The 16,197-nt window shown below is 36.9% G+C and overlaps 1 protein-coding gene across 1 annotated transcript in view; it reads left to right on the forward strand.

The window, feature by feature from the left end:
* Nucleotides 1–16,197, forward strand: part of LOC113225437 (fatty acid synthase-like) — a 79,026-nt gene that overhangs the window by 32,392 nt on the left and 30,437 nt on the right. Inside the window, exons 8-15 of the mRNA XM_026457748.1 lie at nt 4,805–4,947; nt 8,022–8,225; nt 10,819–11,008; nt 11,757–11,916; nt 12,399–12,568; nt 12,781–12,932; nt 13,107–13,290; nt 13,587–13,735. Of these exons, the coding sequence (XP_026313533.1) occupies nt 4,805–4,947; nt 8,022–8,225; nt 10,819–11,008; nt 11,757–11,916; nt 12,399–12,568; nt 12,781–12,932; nt 13,107–13,290; nt 13,587–13,735 (1,352 nt within the window). The remainder of the gene's footprint in view (nt 1–4,804; nt 4,948–8,021; nt 8,226–10,818; nt 11,009–11,756; nt 11,917–12,398; nt 12,569–12,780; nt 12,933–13,106; nt 13,291–13,586; nt 13,736–16,197) is intronic.

Genomic DNA, 16,197 nt, shown 5'->3' on the forward strand with positions numbered 1-16,197 from the left:
GCTTTTCCTTAAAATACAATTTATTTTAATAATTTAAAGCTTATGATGTAAACTTTTATTGTTTAACGCAATGTTTTATTAGCATGATATTGAATAGTAGCCATAGAGCAGCCTATAAAAGAGTTCGCCCAGGGAAGTACTGCCACCTTACCTATTTCTGCCGCCAAGCAGTAATGTGAGCATTACTGCGTTCCGGTTTTGAAGACTTATCAAATTCTCAGGGTGACGGGCGCAATGGCAGTGCCTCTCAGATCTTTTCGATTTAAGGCTCTGAGTGGCACTGCAACTGTTATGCTGCTTACCATCAGGCGCACGACTTGTTCGTCCCGTCACTTGATATTATAAATAAAGTATAACTAAAAATGATAGTAATTAATATTGAAAATTAATAACACTTAATAAAAGCCAATTTCTAATAATGAAATAATATAATAATAATAAGTTATTTACTTCAGACAACATTTAAGGTCCATTTTAATGTTAGTAGAGCTTACCCTTGATTAATACTTAATAACTAACAATGAAATTGGCCTCTGTGCGAGTGTATACATCAACGGGCAATAAGGTCTATCAACTATCGCTTTCAGGACGCCGTTACAGCTCCCGCGTATTCTGTTCAACAGCGAGGCAGTTTTCTTTTGCCAAACGGCTTCAAAGCCATCCGCGTACGCATCTGCGAACATGCCCGAAGCGCTGCACAAGCGCGGGAGCTGCAACAGTGCCCTGAATGCATTATTAAATTGGACTTGCAGAGCATTGACCACAAACTTGCCGTGTACAATGATGTACAAAAAATCTGACAGAATTATGAACAAAGCAAAATATCTTCCTATCCTATCCTCGGCTACTCGATTTAGTGTGCGAATAATGCCTTGTTGCGCAGATTTGTCCTGGCTCGCGTCACTCACACTGTGTACCTTGCGAGAGCCAAGTCCGTTCTTGATTCTAACTTGTTGTAACTTGTTTTTTTGTGAAATTACTCCAAGTCTGATATAAAATATTAATACAAAATATTATTAATACGAACAATAAGAAAAATTCCTTCGATCTGGCTGGATTGGAACCAGCATCTTCTGTATACCAGGCCGACACTCTTCCAATCGAGCTACGGAACGAACCAACAGACCTTACGAATATTTCTGTGTGATTGTTGCAAACCTTTGTTTTTTCTTTTTTCACTGCTTTTTGCCGTAACGTAATTTCAAGCTTGCGTATAATAATCTTGGACAATAACTTGTTATAATTATTATATACAAAGATCGAACACAAACAAAAATTCCTTCGATCGGAATGGACTCAACCTGCATCTGTGCCAAAACAGGGCGAAAAACACAGGGTAATCTTTGTATTAATAAAGTAATCGACTAATTTCACAAAAAATACATTAATGTCGTGGTAATAAAATGTCATTATTCATTACAATCAATGTTACAATAGCTTGTGAAATTTATGTGATTTCAAACTATAATAATACAAGCAACCAAAAAGATACTTTGTAACAAACTTCAGAAAGACATTGTCAGGAACAGCAATGAGCAAAACCCACAATTATTTCGTCGAACAATTTATACCTTTGAATTAATTTATAATAATGCTACAGAATTTCACCTTTCGGTAAGAGGTTCCAGTACATTCGATGCTCTAATATACCTGACCCACTGGCCGGCCATTTTGGTTCTGAGAGACTTCTTACTCATTCAACAGGAAAATGTAAAGGAATTCCAGCTTTTTATATAAATTTGTATTTGCGTAATGTAAATAAAGATCAAATTGGTTTACAAAGTTTCTTAAAACGTCAAAGACAAAGGATCATTTATTCTATAGGTAAAATATATGTGTACATTTATATTATAACATCAAGTGACGAGACGAACAAGGCGTGCGCCTGATGGTAAAGCTGCCTGTCCATAACACTTACAGTGCCACTCAGAGCTTTAAATCGCAAAGATCTCAATCTTAGTAAGTCCCGCGTGCCTGTAATTTCACCAGCATTCTTATCCTTCAAAACCGGAATACAGTAATGCTGACATTACTGCTTGGCGGCAGAAATATGTAAGGCAGTACTTCCCTGGACGAACACTTTCACAGGGAGCTCTACTGCTGGTAAAATTTACATTACCTAAAACCGTCGTATTTAAACTACTGCTCGTTCATGACGCTGACTTCCCTGAGAAGAACGAGCAAGAAACTCTAGGGATTGATCGTCATTCACTATACTAAAAATAATCTAGGATGATCCCTGTGACATTTCAAAATATAACCTTGTAACCTTAGAATAATAACGCATAGAAACCTAGTCCGCACACGCTAAGTGAGGCAAATTGAAGCGCGCCCAAAGGGCCTACACGAGCGGGCGGGCCTTCAGTGCTCAAGGTCAACTTGCACCGCGAACAGATCAAGAATTTTAGCTAAAAATGACGAAATGTGCGGTAAATTAGTGTAAAAATACGTCAGACAAACATAAAATAGATACTAACATCACATTCCACAAGGAAGTAACGCGTTTCAACTTGTATTTTTATATAAATATTCACTAAAACCGAAAATTAACCTACTACTAAAACTAGCCTACATGAATTTGATTTTTGCCTCACTTGTGACAGTTCGTTTGATATGAAACTATCATTCTATGCGTTATTATTCTAAGCTTGTAACAACTTGCACTAATTTACATATTTCATAAATTCTTTTTATAATCCTCGCTTTTAATGAATAACTTTTATTGAAGTAAATACATTAAATACAAAAAAAAAAACACCAAATCAATGTTTATTTGGGAGAAATGAGCGGAAAAACATTTTTTTTCTTCAAAAATTCATTAATTTTTTACGACGACGTAAAAAGGTTACTTCATTACATTGCAAAGATGAGGTATGTAGATAAAAAGTTTTCCATAATTTAATGAAATAATATATAGTGCGTGCATTCTTGCTTAAGGTATTAATTTTAATCATAGGCAATGAATTTACATTTCAGTGTTATTAATTTTTGTAAACTTTTAAATTGATGATATGATGAATATTTTTAGAAATTTACTAAATAACAATTGAAATTCATTTGAATTATAGTTGTGTTCCATGCCTTCAATATTTACAAAACACTACACACAATCTATACATCGTTCAGAATACGTCAGAATAATAAAACTATCACTATTGATAGTGTTTTCTTTGGAACATGTAGTCGCTGTGCAATTTGAAGTTGTTGTTGTGTAGTATAATGATGCATTAAGGAAGTCATATTAAAAAGAATTTTACAACTCGCAGATTAAAGGTTAAATTCGTTAAGACCTTTTTTCATACTGATCTACTCAAAACCAAATAGACTGTTACAAGGTTAGGTGCATCAACTGTACAAAACCTCCAGCTCTAGAGGACCGGTCCGAACTAGCCATTAAACAATTTTATCGCGCAAGGTATCGCTTTCTTTGTAGACACAGTTCTGTCGACCAAGGCTTCGGTGTAAGTGGAGTACGTTTTAATTTAACGTCAAAGCACTTGACTGGCCAACTTTTTTCATCTATTTTTGATGTTTTTCCATTTGCAGTCTGCTTTTTAATAGGGAAACTCCTTGGTATAGTTTTTCTACTTTTATTACGACAATTGTGAGTTACAGGGACGTAGTCAGGCTTTTGTTTTAATATTTTATACCGTCTCTAAGAAAAGAGAGATTGGCGCAATTGTGATTGGCGCAATTTCAGGCATCCTTGTCTTTGCAAATGTCTGTCTATCCAGCACATGCCTTTTTAAAAGTATCAAGTTGCGGGACGAACAAGTCGTGCGCCTGGTTGCAGTTGCACTTAGAGCTTTAAATCGCAACCTTACCTATTTCTGCCGCTAAGGAGTAATGTATGTTACTGTGTTCCGGTTTTGAAGGGTACGGGTGCTGGTGAAATTAGATCTTTCAGATCTTTGCGATTTAAAGCTCTGACGACACTGCGATTGCTATGGACAGGCTTGTAGCTTACCATCAGGCATGACTTGTACGTCCCGTCTCTTGATATTATCCAAAAAAAAACGTAAGTTGACAAATCCTTTATGCCTGTAATTTCACAACCATCCTTACTCTTGGAAACTGACACGCAGTAATGCTCACATTACAGCTTGGTGGCAGAAATAGTTAAGATTAGGTAAGGCTGTTTCACAAAGCGCTCTGCTACTACTAAAAAAGATGCCTGCATTTCGCTAACGAATGCACGCATACTTTGCAGCATCCAATCAAGAAATATGTTAATTTGAACTTATTCAGTGATTTCACTTTGTTTGTTTTTTATGAATTTTTTTAAAATTAGAAGGTATGCCGTATATCGAATGATCGTATATAGAAAGTTTAAACGTGTCGGAACTAGAGTTGGGGTGTTGGCGTAACGTGCTGCACGTTGCTATATGTCACGTGTAAGTGTGCAAAATACTAAGGAAAACTTTTCACCACAGCGTATTATGTTGAGTTATATCTTGCTTTCAAATATATATACCTACAGGGCGTTACACGGTTATGCCACACAGAGGGAAGTACCTTAATAACGTAGATAGACAATATTACTGAAAAAACTTCATTTTTATTTTAAAAACGATTCGAACGGCATTCAAAGATTTATATATATAATCGCCTGTCTGAACCGATAATCGAACCCGCCAAATGTGAAAAAATACCTGTAATTTTACTATGCTGATCGAAAGGCTAAATCATGAAGATTGTTTTCTTCTAAATAACATGGCATTTTAGATAAAATGAATACTATTAGATTACTAAAATTGTCTACCTAGGCTCTTACGCTTTGAGTAATGAAAAATTCCTTCCGCAGGTACAAGAGTAGGTGACCCCGAGGAGTTGGTGGCCATCGACGAAATCTTCTGCACGGGTCGATCAGAACCTTTGAAAATAGGGTCAGTCAAATCTAACCTGGGACACAGTGAGCCTGCGTCTGGATTATGCTCTGTTGCCAAGGTAACAACTTTTATCAGGCCCGTCTATCACATCCATCGAGTATATAACCAGAAATAGAGACGAAATGTCTTTTAATTTGTTTGAAAACTACTCTGCCAAATCATTACTGTGACAACTGCGCTGCGATTGGCCAGCCCGAATTCAAAACAATTGACGGGTGTCGTTAATTGTTTGCACTTCAAATCGACCAGTTTAACTTGAACTTAATTGACGAAAATTGCAAAGTTAAATTTTTAATATGTAATTACCGATGAAATGTGATTCCGTTTGTTTTGTAATTAGATGTTTTGCTGTTTTTCTCACACCACCGATTGGAACAGCCCCCATTGTTAGAGACATTATTTTTATTACAATAAATATAGAATATTCTTGGAATATACGGAGACGTACACGCAGGTCAGTTGTTGGCGCTGTACTATTTCAGTTTTCTAATTTGTGATTTCAGCGCAAACGAGAGTTGATATTTAAAAGTGATATAAGGCTCATTTGTTTGATGAGTTGCCAGGGATGGATAGCCCTTATTTCGTCTCTATTTCTGGTTATATACTCAATGATCACATCCGCCCGAGGCAATTACTGTCAAATAAGTAATACTCGACCATATTAAAAGACGCATGATGCGAATGCAGCTTCATACTTGACATTGTGTTTTGATTCGGTCGAGTATTAGTTATTTGACAGTAATTGTTTCCGTCGGATGTCAGACGGACAACGAGAGTAGACTCCCGGACACGTAACCAGCCGGTATATGACACCCTTCGGCCAAAACATCTCCTTCTTGAAGTTCGACAGAATTTTTTTTATGATATAAGTCGTGTGTCTTGTGGCAAACAACACCTATAATATTTAAATATTTATTAAAAACACAATGTATACTTGCAGTAACAACCAAAACGCTTGCATGCTAATTTCTTATATACAAACATATTTGATACGCTAAGTTTGCCTTATAAATTACTTTGCTAATGCTGTCACAAAAGATGTCACCTTAGTGGACCTTACGTGGGCGCGTTGTCAGCCCGGCAAGTGTGTGCACGTGTGGCACAAACAGATCTACGTTGCTCAGTATTCCGGCATTGTCCACTTTACCTCGCAGGAGAAATACGTAATGGAGTTCGAACTTTACGTCTTTCTTCCAAGGTGTCAAGACCGACCATTCCGTAGACAAATAAGGCAGGAAAGAGCAGCGGATAGTAACCATACATTCTCTTGTATAAGAATAGAGCGAATTTGCGTTGTGTTTTTTCAATCTGGCGACAATATTTATCCTCATAAGTTGCAGTGCCCCTCAGAACTTTAAATTGCATAGATATGACACTGAGCCTGTCACCCTGAGACGTAAGTTCACGTTCAAATTTTAACAACCCGCACTCCTTCTCGAAGAAAAATGACGCCAAAAAGCAGCAAATTCACATGTATGGTGGCCATCTTGGAAAATGGCGGGATCAAAAATTTTACCCCGGTTTCCTATTGTGGGTTTCCTATTTCCAATTTACGCTACATTAAGTTTTACAAATTATTTTATTAATAAAGTATTAATTATTTTTATTGAATGAATTTTTATTAAGTTCTATTTATTATTATTTATAATAGAAATTAGAATAAATTAAAACATATTAATTAGTACAGCAGTCTTATGTGAGTTCAGTTCCATGATTCAGATTCAGATTCATTTATTTCTCAAATATTAATTATAAATTGCACTACATGTCAAAGTATAAGAAATTATATTAAGATCGTCAAACAGAAATGAAAATTATAAGAAATATACACAGTAATCAGAAAATTGACAACTCATTAATAATAATATTGTTGTCATTAAATTACATATCAAATATCATTCTCCATCAAGGATCGTCATAAGTTGATAACAAATATACAAAAGAATCGGATCGCAGTAATGCTCACATTATTGTTTGGTGACAGAAATGGTCGCAGTACTTTCCTGGACTTTACCACAAGGAGCTCTACTATTTTTTTTTTCCATTAGAAATAGTGACAGACTTAATATTATTATGAGAAATAAACTGGCCGTCCTTGACAGCCATCATTACAAAATCACAAATTCATTAAGGAGGCAAACGCTTCTGTAATATAATTCTAGTTGATATTGAAATTTTGCGTGTAGTAGGTTTAAAACTAAATAAACTAAGGTTTATTATACAGCTTCTGCGTACCAGGATGACAAAAATGCATGGTAGTGACTCTTTAGCTTTTTCAGTTTGTCAAAGATACCTATTTGAAATAAATATGTACAAAATAATCTCAGTACAGGATACTAAAAAAACGGTCCTCAAAAACTCGTGGAATTACATCAAATTGGTTACCGAAAAGTGCGCGTAACCGGATTCGTCACCTAGTTTGCCACCAAAAAATATTCTACTTCTAAAGTAGAATATTTTTTTCAAGTTTAAATGAGACCACTACTGAGGCACCATTTTTCCAACAAAAAAAGGATCATCAAAATTGGTTCACAAATATAACAGTTATCGCGTAACATACATACAAAAAAATACAGACAAATTGAGAACCTCCTACATTTTTACAATGAGCTATCCTATTTATTATGCAGCTTCAGTGTGCTTGGATGAAAAAAATATAGTAGTTTTTGTTGTACGCTGTGTAAGGGCTAATAATAATAATCACAAAAACAAATGTAAAATGAAATCATTTTCAACCCAGAATAAAGGTTTCAAATCTTCAAAATATAAAGAGAATATCGTAAAATTGAGTTTTTATAGGTTTTTTATCATAAACTCGAATTTAATTTTGCGAATTAACGTTTGTTCGAATTTTCATTACCCCGAAAACCGAATTATAACGAAACCGTTGTTATTTCAGGATATGTTAGATGTTTATCGCAAAGACACGATTAGTTCGGTAAGGTTAGGTTAAGTAAGGTTTAAAAGAAAAAATATTTTCCCATCATTTTCCTCTCAAAATTACTTTCGAGGTTATGAAAATTCGAGTTAACGTTATTTCTAGAAAATGTCATTTCGGACTTTTGATAGATAACCGTTATTTTATAGGTTCCTATTTCAATCCAATTCTTAACAGCTCCTGTTCTTCTACAGCTCTGCATAGCCTACGGCACAGGTTACCTTCCACCCAATCTACACTACAAGATTCCTCGTGAAGGCGTTGCTGCACTAGCCGAAGGTAGACTCGAAGTAGTCACTGAAAAGACGCCTTGGAATAGTGGCATGTCCGGCATTAACAGTTTCGGGTTCGGTGGTGCCAATGCTCACGTTTTGTTGAAGAATGTCTCTAAGCCAAAGGTAAGTTTGTAGTCTATAATTTGTTACATTAGTTGCTCAATGCACTATGGAAAATGAGCGTGCCAACAGCTCCGGTACCCACCTGTAGGTGGGTACTAGTAAGTACACAGGGCCGCTCACCCGAGACAACGGTCTGTGACAATCTTGTCCACGTGCTGATCTGGTGTCAGGACCGGAAGTTATAAAGTCCCCGTGCTCGCACAGGTTATACTCGTAATAGTGAGGGTCACTATAATAAAAACTTAATTAGGAAGATAAGGGATTGTTACTTTGGTAATGATTCTTGTCTAGCTTCCTGAGATCCAGCAACCTTCAAGTATGCCCTCAATTTGTTTTGAGGGCTGTCGCCTATGGTCATAGAGAATACGAGCCCTGTACCCCAACTATGGCGGGGTCGGGTTAGATTATAATAGAATAAAATATAATAGAAAACGGTAATTTGCCAGAATACAGTAATTATACAGATCTAAAATAAAAATAGATACAATGTCCAAGCAAGTGAGCAAATATTAAATGAAGTAAATATGTTGGCATCCAAAATTAATTGCATTTCAAATTAATACAAATTAGTATTTGTAAATTCTAAATATTCTTTAGGCATTCTTGATTACGGAGTGTGCTGCAGTAACTAAATTTGAGTGCGATATTTTTATTTTAGTATACACTGGGCGTTTACGTAACCATAGGAATAATGTTGACTAAGTCAAAATCACTTGACATGTTAACTACATTTTCATGTACCGGCCTTACTAGGCTAGAATATTATGAATTAAAAGGAAAATGTTAAGTTCTTAGATTTTTGTTATTGCTCATGCATTGGACTTCATGGTCAGACGAAACCTCGGGATTTTTTTTTAATAATATCAAGTGACGGGACGAACGACTCGTACGCCTGATGATAAGTTACACGACTGTCCATAACAGTTGCAGTGCCACTCAGAGCTCGCAAAGATCTGAGGGGCACTGCCACTGTGCCCGTTTACCAAATATACATATACAGGGTATACAGGATGTACAGCATGTAAAGGATATACAGGATTATTTGTAAAATACTAACAACCTCTCAGGACTATATTTCTAATATCATAAACAACAACTTTTGTTCCATGACTTTTTACAAAACATAATACATTTACCAAAAACAAACTTTTAAGTTTTTATTGTAATATCTGATACATTTTAGCTCTGTATTTGGTAATAATGTCTTCAAACGTGCAAGCGTCCTCCCTGACGAACCCCGTTCCCAGACCGCACAGAGTTATTGTCGTTTAGAGCGATCTATTTAAATATTTTTATTTTTGTACGAAAGCAAAATCTGATTAATTCTTAAAAGTACTGGAACAAAAGGTGTTGTTTAAGGCGGATTTGCCCTCAGGCCCAGTAGGCCCGGGCCCTGGGCGGCCAGATTTTAGGGACGGCCAATCATGACAAAAAATTCGCTGTTGATAACAAGAAATAACTCAAAGTACCTAAATATTCTAAAGGCTCTCGCACATTATGACGGGCCGCACTGCACTGCAACGTATAACAATAAACTTCCTAAATCACTTTCGTACATTTTATGTATAAAATATAGATAAGTTACGTATTATAATGTAATGTATAATCACTTCATCACTACGTCTGTCTGTCTGTCACAAGAACTACTGAACGGATGTTGGCTGACTGACTGCAAATCCGCCACTGTTTATGACGTTAGTGATATAATCCTGCGAGATAAAATATTGTATGAAAATTAGTAGTGGTGCCAGTGCAGGGTTTCTAAAACCGTTTAATTTCAAGGCACCGACAAGTACAAATGTTAAAATCTTTGTTTTGTAATCGGCAGGATAAAAAGATGAGATTACAGACAGTTGATTGTAACGTCTGTTTTTGACCTTAATTATTACACTATTGAAATGCGTTAATGTTTTTTATTTGTTTCACTGTGACAGTTTCAAACGATTATGATTTTTTATCACTAGTTTTATTTTAAATTATTATAAAAATATAATAAATATAGATTGTTAATATTTTTCAAATAACTCTGTATGAAGAGCCCGAAACGATGGTTTATTTGAAAAAACAAATAAACATGATTTAGACCCGACAAGAATAGTTTTTAATTTTCAATATTAAGTATTGCAAGATGTCGCTTATTGCGATAAAAACCGAAAAAGTCCACTACAAAAGTGTATAAAAAACATAGAGTTCGTAGGATATGCTGACTCGATCTATAGCTCAGTTGATAGAGCGGTGACCCTGGTTCAGCACAGTAACTGGTTCGAATCCTGCCAAGTCGAAGGATTTTTTTTGTATTCGATCATTGTATGAACAATTTTAGAAAATCAACTAGTGCAGTTATTTTACAAAATATATTTGAACATGAAGAAATATTTTTAGTACACGGAAAAATTGCTACGTGGATGCCAAATAATATTCAACGTAATTTCAAGATGACGTGTTGGTAAATCTTCATTATAAAACTTATACCTTCTATACGTTTTTGAAACATCCTCAAGCTTCTCTCAAAAATGTTCGAAGCCCAATGTCAACAAAATTTTACACCCCTTTTCTCATTCATATATATAATATCCACAACACACATCACCAGGTAAACAACGGTATCCCAGCTGATGACTTACCTCGCCTAGTATGTGCTTCTGGACGTACTGAGTCCGCCGTTGCTAAGATATTGGATGATTTAGAGTCCAGAACTGTTGATGTGGAACTTGTAAGGTTGTGGCATGCAGTTCATGATGAAGATATTGGTGGCCATGTTGTTAGAGGATACACGCTGCTCGGTAAGTAGTTTTTGTATAAAGGGCATAATCTGAAATATTCTTTCCAAGACCACAATTGGCTATCAAAAATATTACAATATTGAATCGTTAAATAAACTATTTAATCCACTGTTAGAGAATCACAAAAGATGTCATGATCTCAGATGAATGTTAATACGTTTAAAGGAAACAAAGTAAACCGAAATTTTTTATCCAATAAAACGTCTAAAATTTTAAGCCAAACTTATTAATCTGGAAAAGGAATAGACGATAAGCAGACACTAACGCCCGCCTTCCTCTGCGAAAGGGTAATTGGGCGGGAAATAGCTTAGTGAGCGGAGTAAAATAGTTTTGTCCTTCCACTAGGAAAGTAAAAATCAGTTTAAATTTTTATTTTCTGTAAAAAATCACTTTCAATGTTTTAAAACATAGCAAACCTATGAATTTTATTTAATCCCATTTTCTGCACTCTAATTAACCTTCGAGTTCATTTATATTTCATATCTGAATAAATTAATGGTAATAATGTTTTGTAGTAAAATTATAGTCTTAAAATCTCACAAATCGCTTTCCTTCTGAGCACGTTAAGTCCTTATACCTATATATTGCTTTTGCGGATTCCATTCAAAACTAACGCGCGACACAATGACAAATCTTAACTCGCCGAATCCACTTCGCTTATTCGTTAGCGGTGGAAGCACTTCTAACATTTTTGGATTTTCTTTATGGTTTATGTCATGTATGTTAAAAATGTATATTACTATACCAGGCTCTACCCCAACCAAAAGCGTCCAATTGTCCCGCGACATCCAATATTTCTCGGGCGTCCATCGACCTGTCTGGTTCGTGTACTCGGGCATGGGCTCGCAATGGGCTGGTATGGCAACTCAACTCATGAGGATCCCAGTTTTTGCTGCAGCTATTGAGAAGTAAGTCTTTTTTGAATTAAAAATGTTTTTTGAACCATGTCAAATTGCTTGACCCAAGTTACAATAGTTCTGGAACGGGGTTCTAATAGAACAAAAGTATTCTTGTAACTTTATAAAACTAATTCTATCTAAGCACAAGTTAAGCCGTGGTAGCCTAATGGTTTGACTTACCGCCTCTCAAGCAGAGGCCGTGAGTTCGAATCCGGGTTCGCACCTTTCAGTTTCTCAGAATTTATGTGCGAAATTCGATTTTAAATTTCAAACAAAGAAAAAATCGTAACGAAACCTACACGTCGGAGAAGGTTCATAAACCTCGGAAAACATGTGAAGCCCTCGCCTGAAGGGACACCCTTGCCCGGCAGTGGAACGTATAAATGGACTAATGATGATGAACCACAAGTTGACAATAGAATGAGTGATAATAGAATGTGTCTTTACATACAAGATTTTACGGGCTAACAGATTCCTCGCCTCTTCCACAGGTGCCACAAAGCTCTAGAACCTAAAGGCTTAAATTTGACCAAGCTTATTACAACTCCTGACCCAAAGATTTATGACAACATCCTCCACTCTTTTGTCGGAATTGCCGCTGTTCAGATCGGTCTCACTGATGTCCTAAAGACTATCGGCATTGAACCTGATTACATCATTGGTAAGAACATTTTTGAAAAATTAGTTAGAAACATTAGTTCTTTTGTTTAAATTAAGACTGATTCCTGATTAGTTTTCATAGACCGAGCTAATATAACCTATTCACAATTCTGCTTATCTCACAATACTATCTAAACGTTTGCCTTAGCTATATGTAATTTTTCTATAAATAGTGGAAAAGTGAAACCTCAAGCCCTATTATATTATCCCTAGGTCACAGTGTCGGCGAGCTAGGTTGCGCGTACGCCGATGGCTGCTTTACAGCCGAGCAAATGATCCTTTCTGCGTACAGTAGAGGTCTAGCTTCCATCGAGACTCCATTCATCAAGGGATCTATGGCTGCTGTCGGTCTTGGTTATACTCAGGTCAGACTTTTTTTCATTCAACCACGAATATTTACACACAACAGACGATTGAACCTGTCAAATTGATTGTCTCATATGACTATAAAATACCAGGAACAATTATTCTTAAAAATATCTTTTGCTTTATCCATTGATGTTGTTGGTTTTGTCACAGTTATCTATATACCTTATCAGGTGAAGACCATGTGTCCACCAGAAATCGAAGTGGCTTGCCATAATGGGCCAGGCTCCAGCACCATCTCAGGTCCTGCTGACATCATGAAGAGCTTTGTGGAGAAGCTGACTGCCCAGAATATTTTCGCCAAGGAGGTGCCTTGCTCTAACATTGCGTATCATTCAAGATACATTGCTGAAGCTGGTAAGTAATTTGCAATAAACTTTTTACGCATGTATAACCGATTGCAATAAGACTTGGCAAACAGATGTAATTTCACGAACTTTTGAGGTCAATTTTTTTATAAAAACGTTATAATTATGCATGAATTGTAAACTGAAAACTCCCACCAATCTTTAAAATGCGCTCTAAAATATTATTTTTAAATTGACCACATACAATAAAATATAACATTCTTCAACAAAATGAGTGGCAAAAACCGCACGGACTTTTTGATCAGCTCCTTAGAAGCAGATATTGATACCCCAACGCACCTGCAGGTCCCAGGCTACTGAAATACCTAAAGGAAGTGATACCATCACCTAAGCAACGCTCTGAGCGCTGGGTGTCCACCTCCGTGCCACAATCTCTGTGGAAGGATGCTAAGGCTGAACTGTCTTCTGCTGAGTACCACACTAACAACCTACTTGTAAGTAGCTTTAATTTTGGATTGGATTCTATTCTCACTCATTTTAAAACGTTCTCACAAATTTATTGTTCGGTATCCACAAAAAAGTTTTCGACTAAGGGTGGATTCACACCTGTTTCGGTTCATAATATGGACACATTTGGAGACGTTCGCGTGTGGTTCGCGTGCACGTTATAATAATCACGACGTAGTAAATGGAAGTAGCCATAAATGGAGTGAGTTCTTTGGGTTCTCCGGTAAAAATGGGTGTTCCGCAGGGCTCAATACTTGGTCCTTTCTTATTTCTCATTTATATTAATGATCTAAAATTCTTTGTTAAGAACCTTTACGAAATAGTATCGTTTGCTGACGACATGTGTCGTCTTGATTTTTAAAACAGACAGACATGACGTAGACTATGAAAATATTAATGATACCCTTTCAAAGGTAGTTTGTTGGTTTAATATTAACAATTTATTGCTCAATGCCAAGAAGACAAAGTGTGTTAAATTTAAATTACCTAATGTAAAATCGACTAGCCCAATCATAGAAATAAATGGAGAAAAGTTAGACCTTGTTAATAAAGCTGTCTTTTTGGGTGTGACCTTAGATAGTAAACTCCACATATATCTGCCAGCAGATTCAGCTCTGCTGCATACGCAGTCCGTAAAATACATAAACTCACCGATGTTGCTACTGCTAGACTAGTTTACTTTAGTTACTTCCATAGTATAATGTCCTACGGGGTTCTCATGTGGGGTAAAGCGGCAGATGTAAGGCGTGTTTTTTTTTGAGCAATCGGTATACATACATATGGCCACCGCGGCTACGTTTTAGATATGCCATTCGATTAGTCCAATTTCGCATCACTCTTTCGAGAACTTCTGGGCGTACGGCGAGAATTTCGCGTACAACGTTGGCTTCCAAATGCTCAATCGTCGCCGGTTTGTCCGCATACACTTGCGCCTTCACATGGCCCCACAAAAAAAAGTCCAACGGCGTGATATCGCAAGATCTTGGCGGCCAATCGACGGGGCCATTTTTCGAAATAATCCGATCGCCGAACGTTCCCTTCAATAAGTCCATTGTGTCACCGGCTGTATGGCACGTGGCGCCGTCCTGCTGGAACCACAAGTCGCCCAGGTCGTGCGTGGCCACATTTGGGAAAAACCAGCCTTCCAACATCTCCCTATATCGCGCGCCATTCACCGTAACGTTGGCTCCGGCTTCATTTTTGAAGAAATAAGGACCGATGATGCCTTCTGCATGCAAGCCGCACCAAACTGTGACCTTTTGCGGATGCAAAGGCGTCTCCAGAACTTGTTCGGGTTGTTCTGCGCTCCAATACCGCATATTTTGCTTGTTTACGTACCCTTTTAGCCAAAAATGTGCTTCGTCCGAAAAGATGATTTTCCGATGAAAATCTGGGTCATCTCTCAGCTTGGCCAGAGCCCAGTTAGAGAACGTACGGCGTCTCGGATGGTCATGCCACTTCAGCTCCTGGACCAGCTGGATCTTATACGCCTTCAAACCCAAATCTTTACGCAAAATCTTCCACGTAGTGGACGCTGTAAGGCCCAATTCTTAACCGCGGTGCCGAATTGAGACATTCGGATCTTCGGTGACACTCTCGTTCACAGTTCGTATGGTTTCATCGGTACGCATTGAACGAGCGTAGGAAATACGCGGCACGTCACACAGAGAAAACGTCTCGTCGAACTTTTTCATCAATAAGCGAATATTGGCTTCGGTTGGCCGGTGATGTTGGCCGTAAATTGGTATCAAATCACGGTACGTTTGGCGAATTGATTTGCCATTTTTGATGTAAAATTCCAAAATTTGGCGACGTTCTGGGAGCAAAAGGTGATTCATGTTGATAACTTCAATATTTTCTGTGTCAGAAAAAACTAAGATGGCCGCCATCTGTCAATTCCTTCTCTGTCAAATCCCTATCGGAAAATAGATTGCTCAAAAAAAGCACACTTTACAAACCATATTTGTGTTGCAAAAACGAGCGTTTCGTTCTGTGTACTATTTAGGTTCTCGGGTTTCTCTCATAGAAAAGTTTAAGGAGACTGGTATCATGACTATGGCATCACAGTACATTTACTCAAATATTTTGTATGCCCGTAAAAGTATACATAATTTCGTTAAGAAAGAAGATAACCTTAGAACTAAGTCCAAACTCATGTTACCACGTTTTCGTTTAACTAAGGTAAACGATTCTTTTATGGGGAACCGTATACGTTTTTACAATAAGATTCCGGAGCATATATTAAGATTACCATTTCCTAAGTTTAAAACTTACATTAAAAGTATTTTCATTGAAAAGTCATATTACAAAATTGTAGATTACGTGTTAGATAAAGATGTATGGAGTAACAACGTGAATCTTAATTCCACACAAATATGATTCAAAATGTATTCTATAGCGTTTAAGCTTATTTGAAAAGAGCAATCCCTAGAGTTTCTTGCTCGTTCTT

This window comes from Hyposmocoma kahamanoa, unplaced genomic scaffold, assembly GCF_003589595.1.
Source record: "Hyposmocoma kahamanoa isolate Upper Pololo Valley unplaced genomic scaffold, ASM358959v1 160, whole genome shotgun sequence".
NCBI lineage: Eukaryota > Metazoa > Arthropoda > Insecta > Lepidoptera > Cosmopterigidae > Hyposmocoma > Hyposmocoma kahamanoa.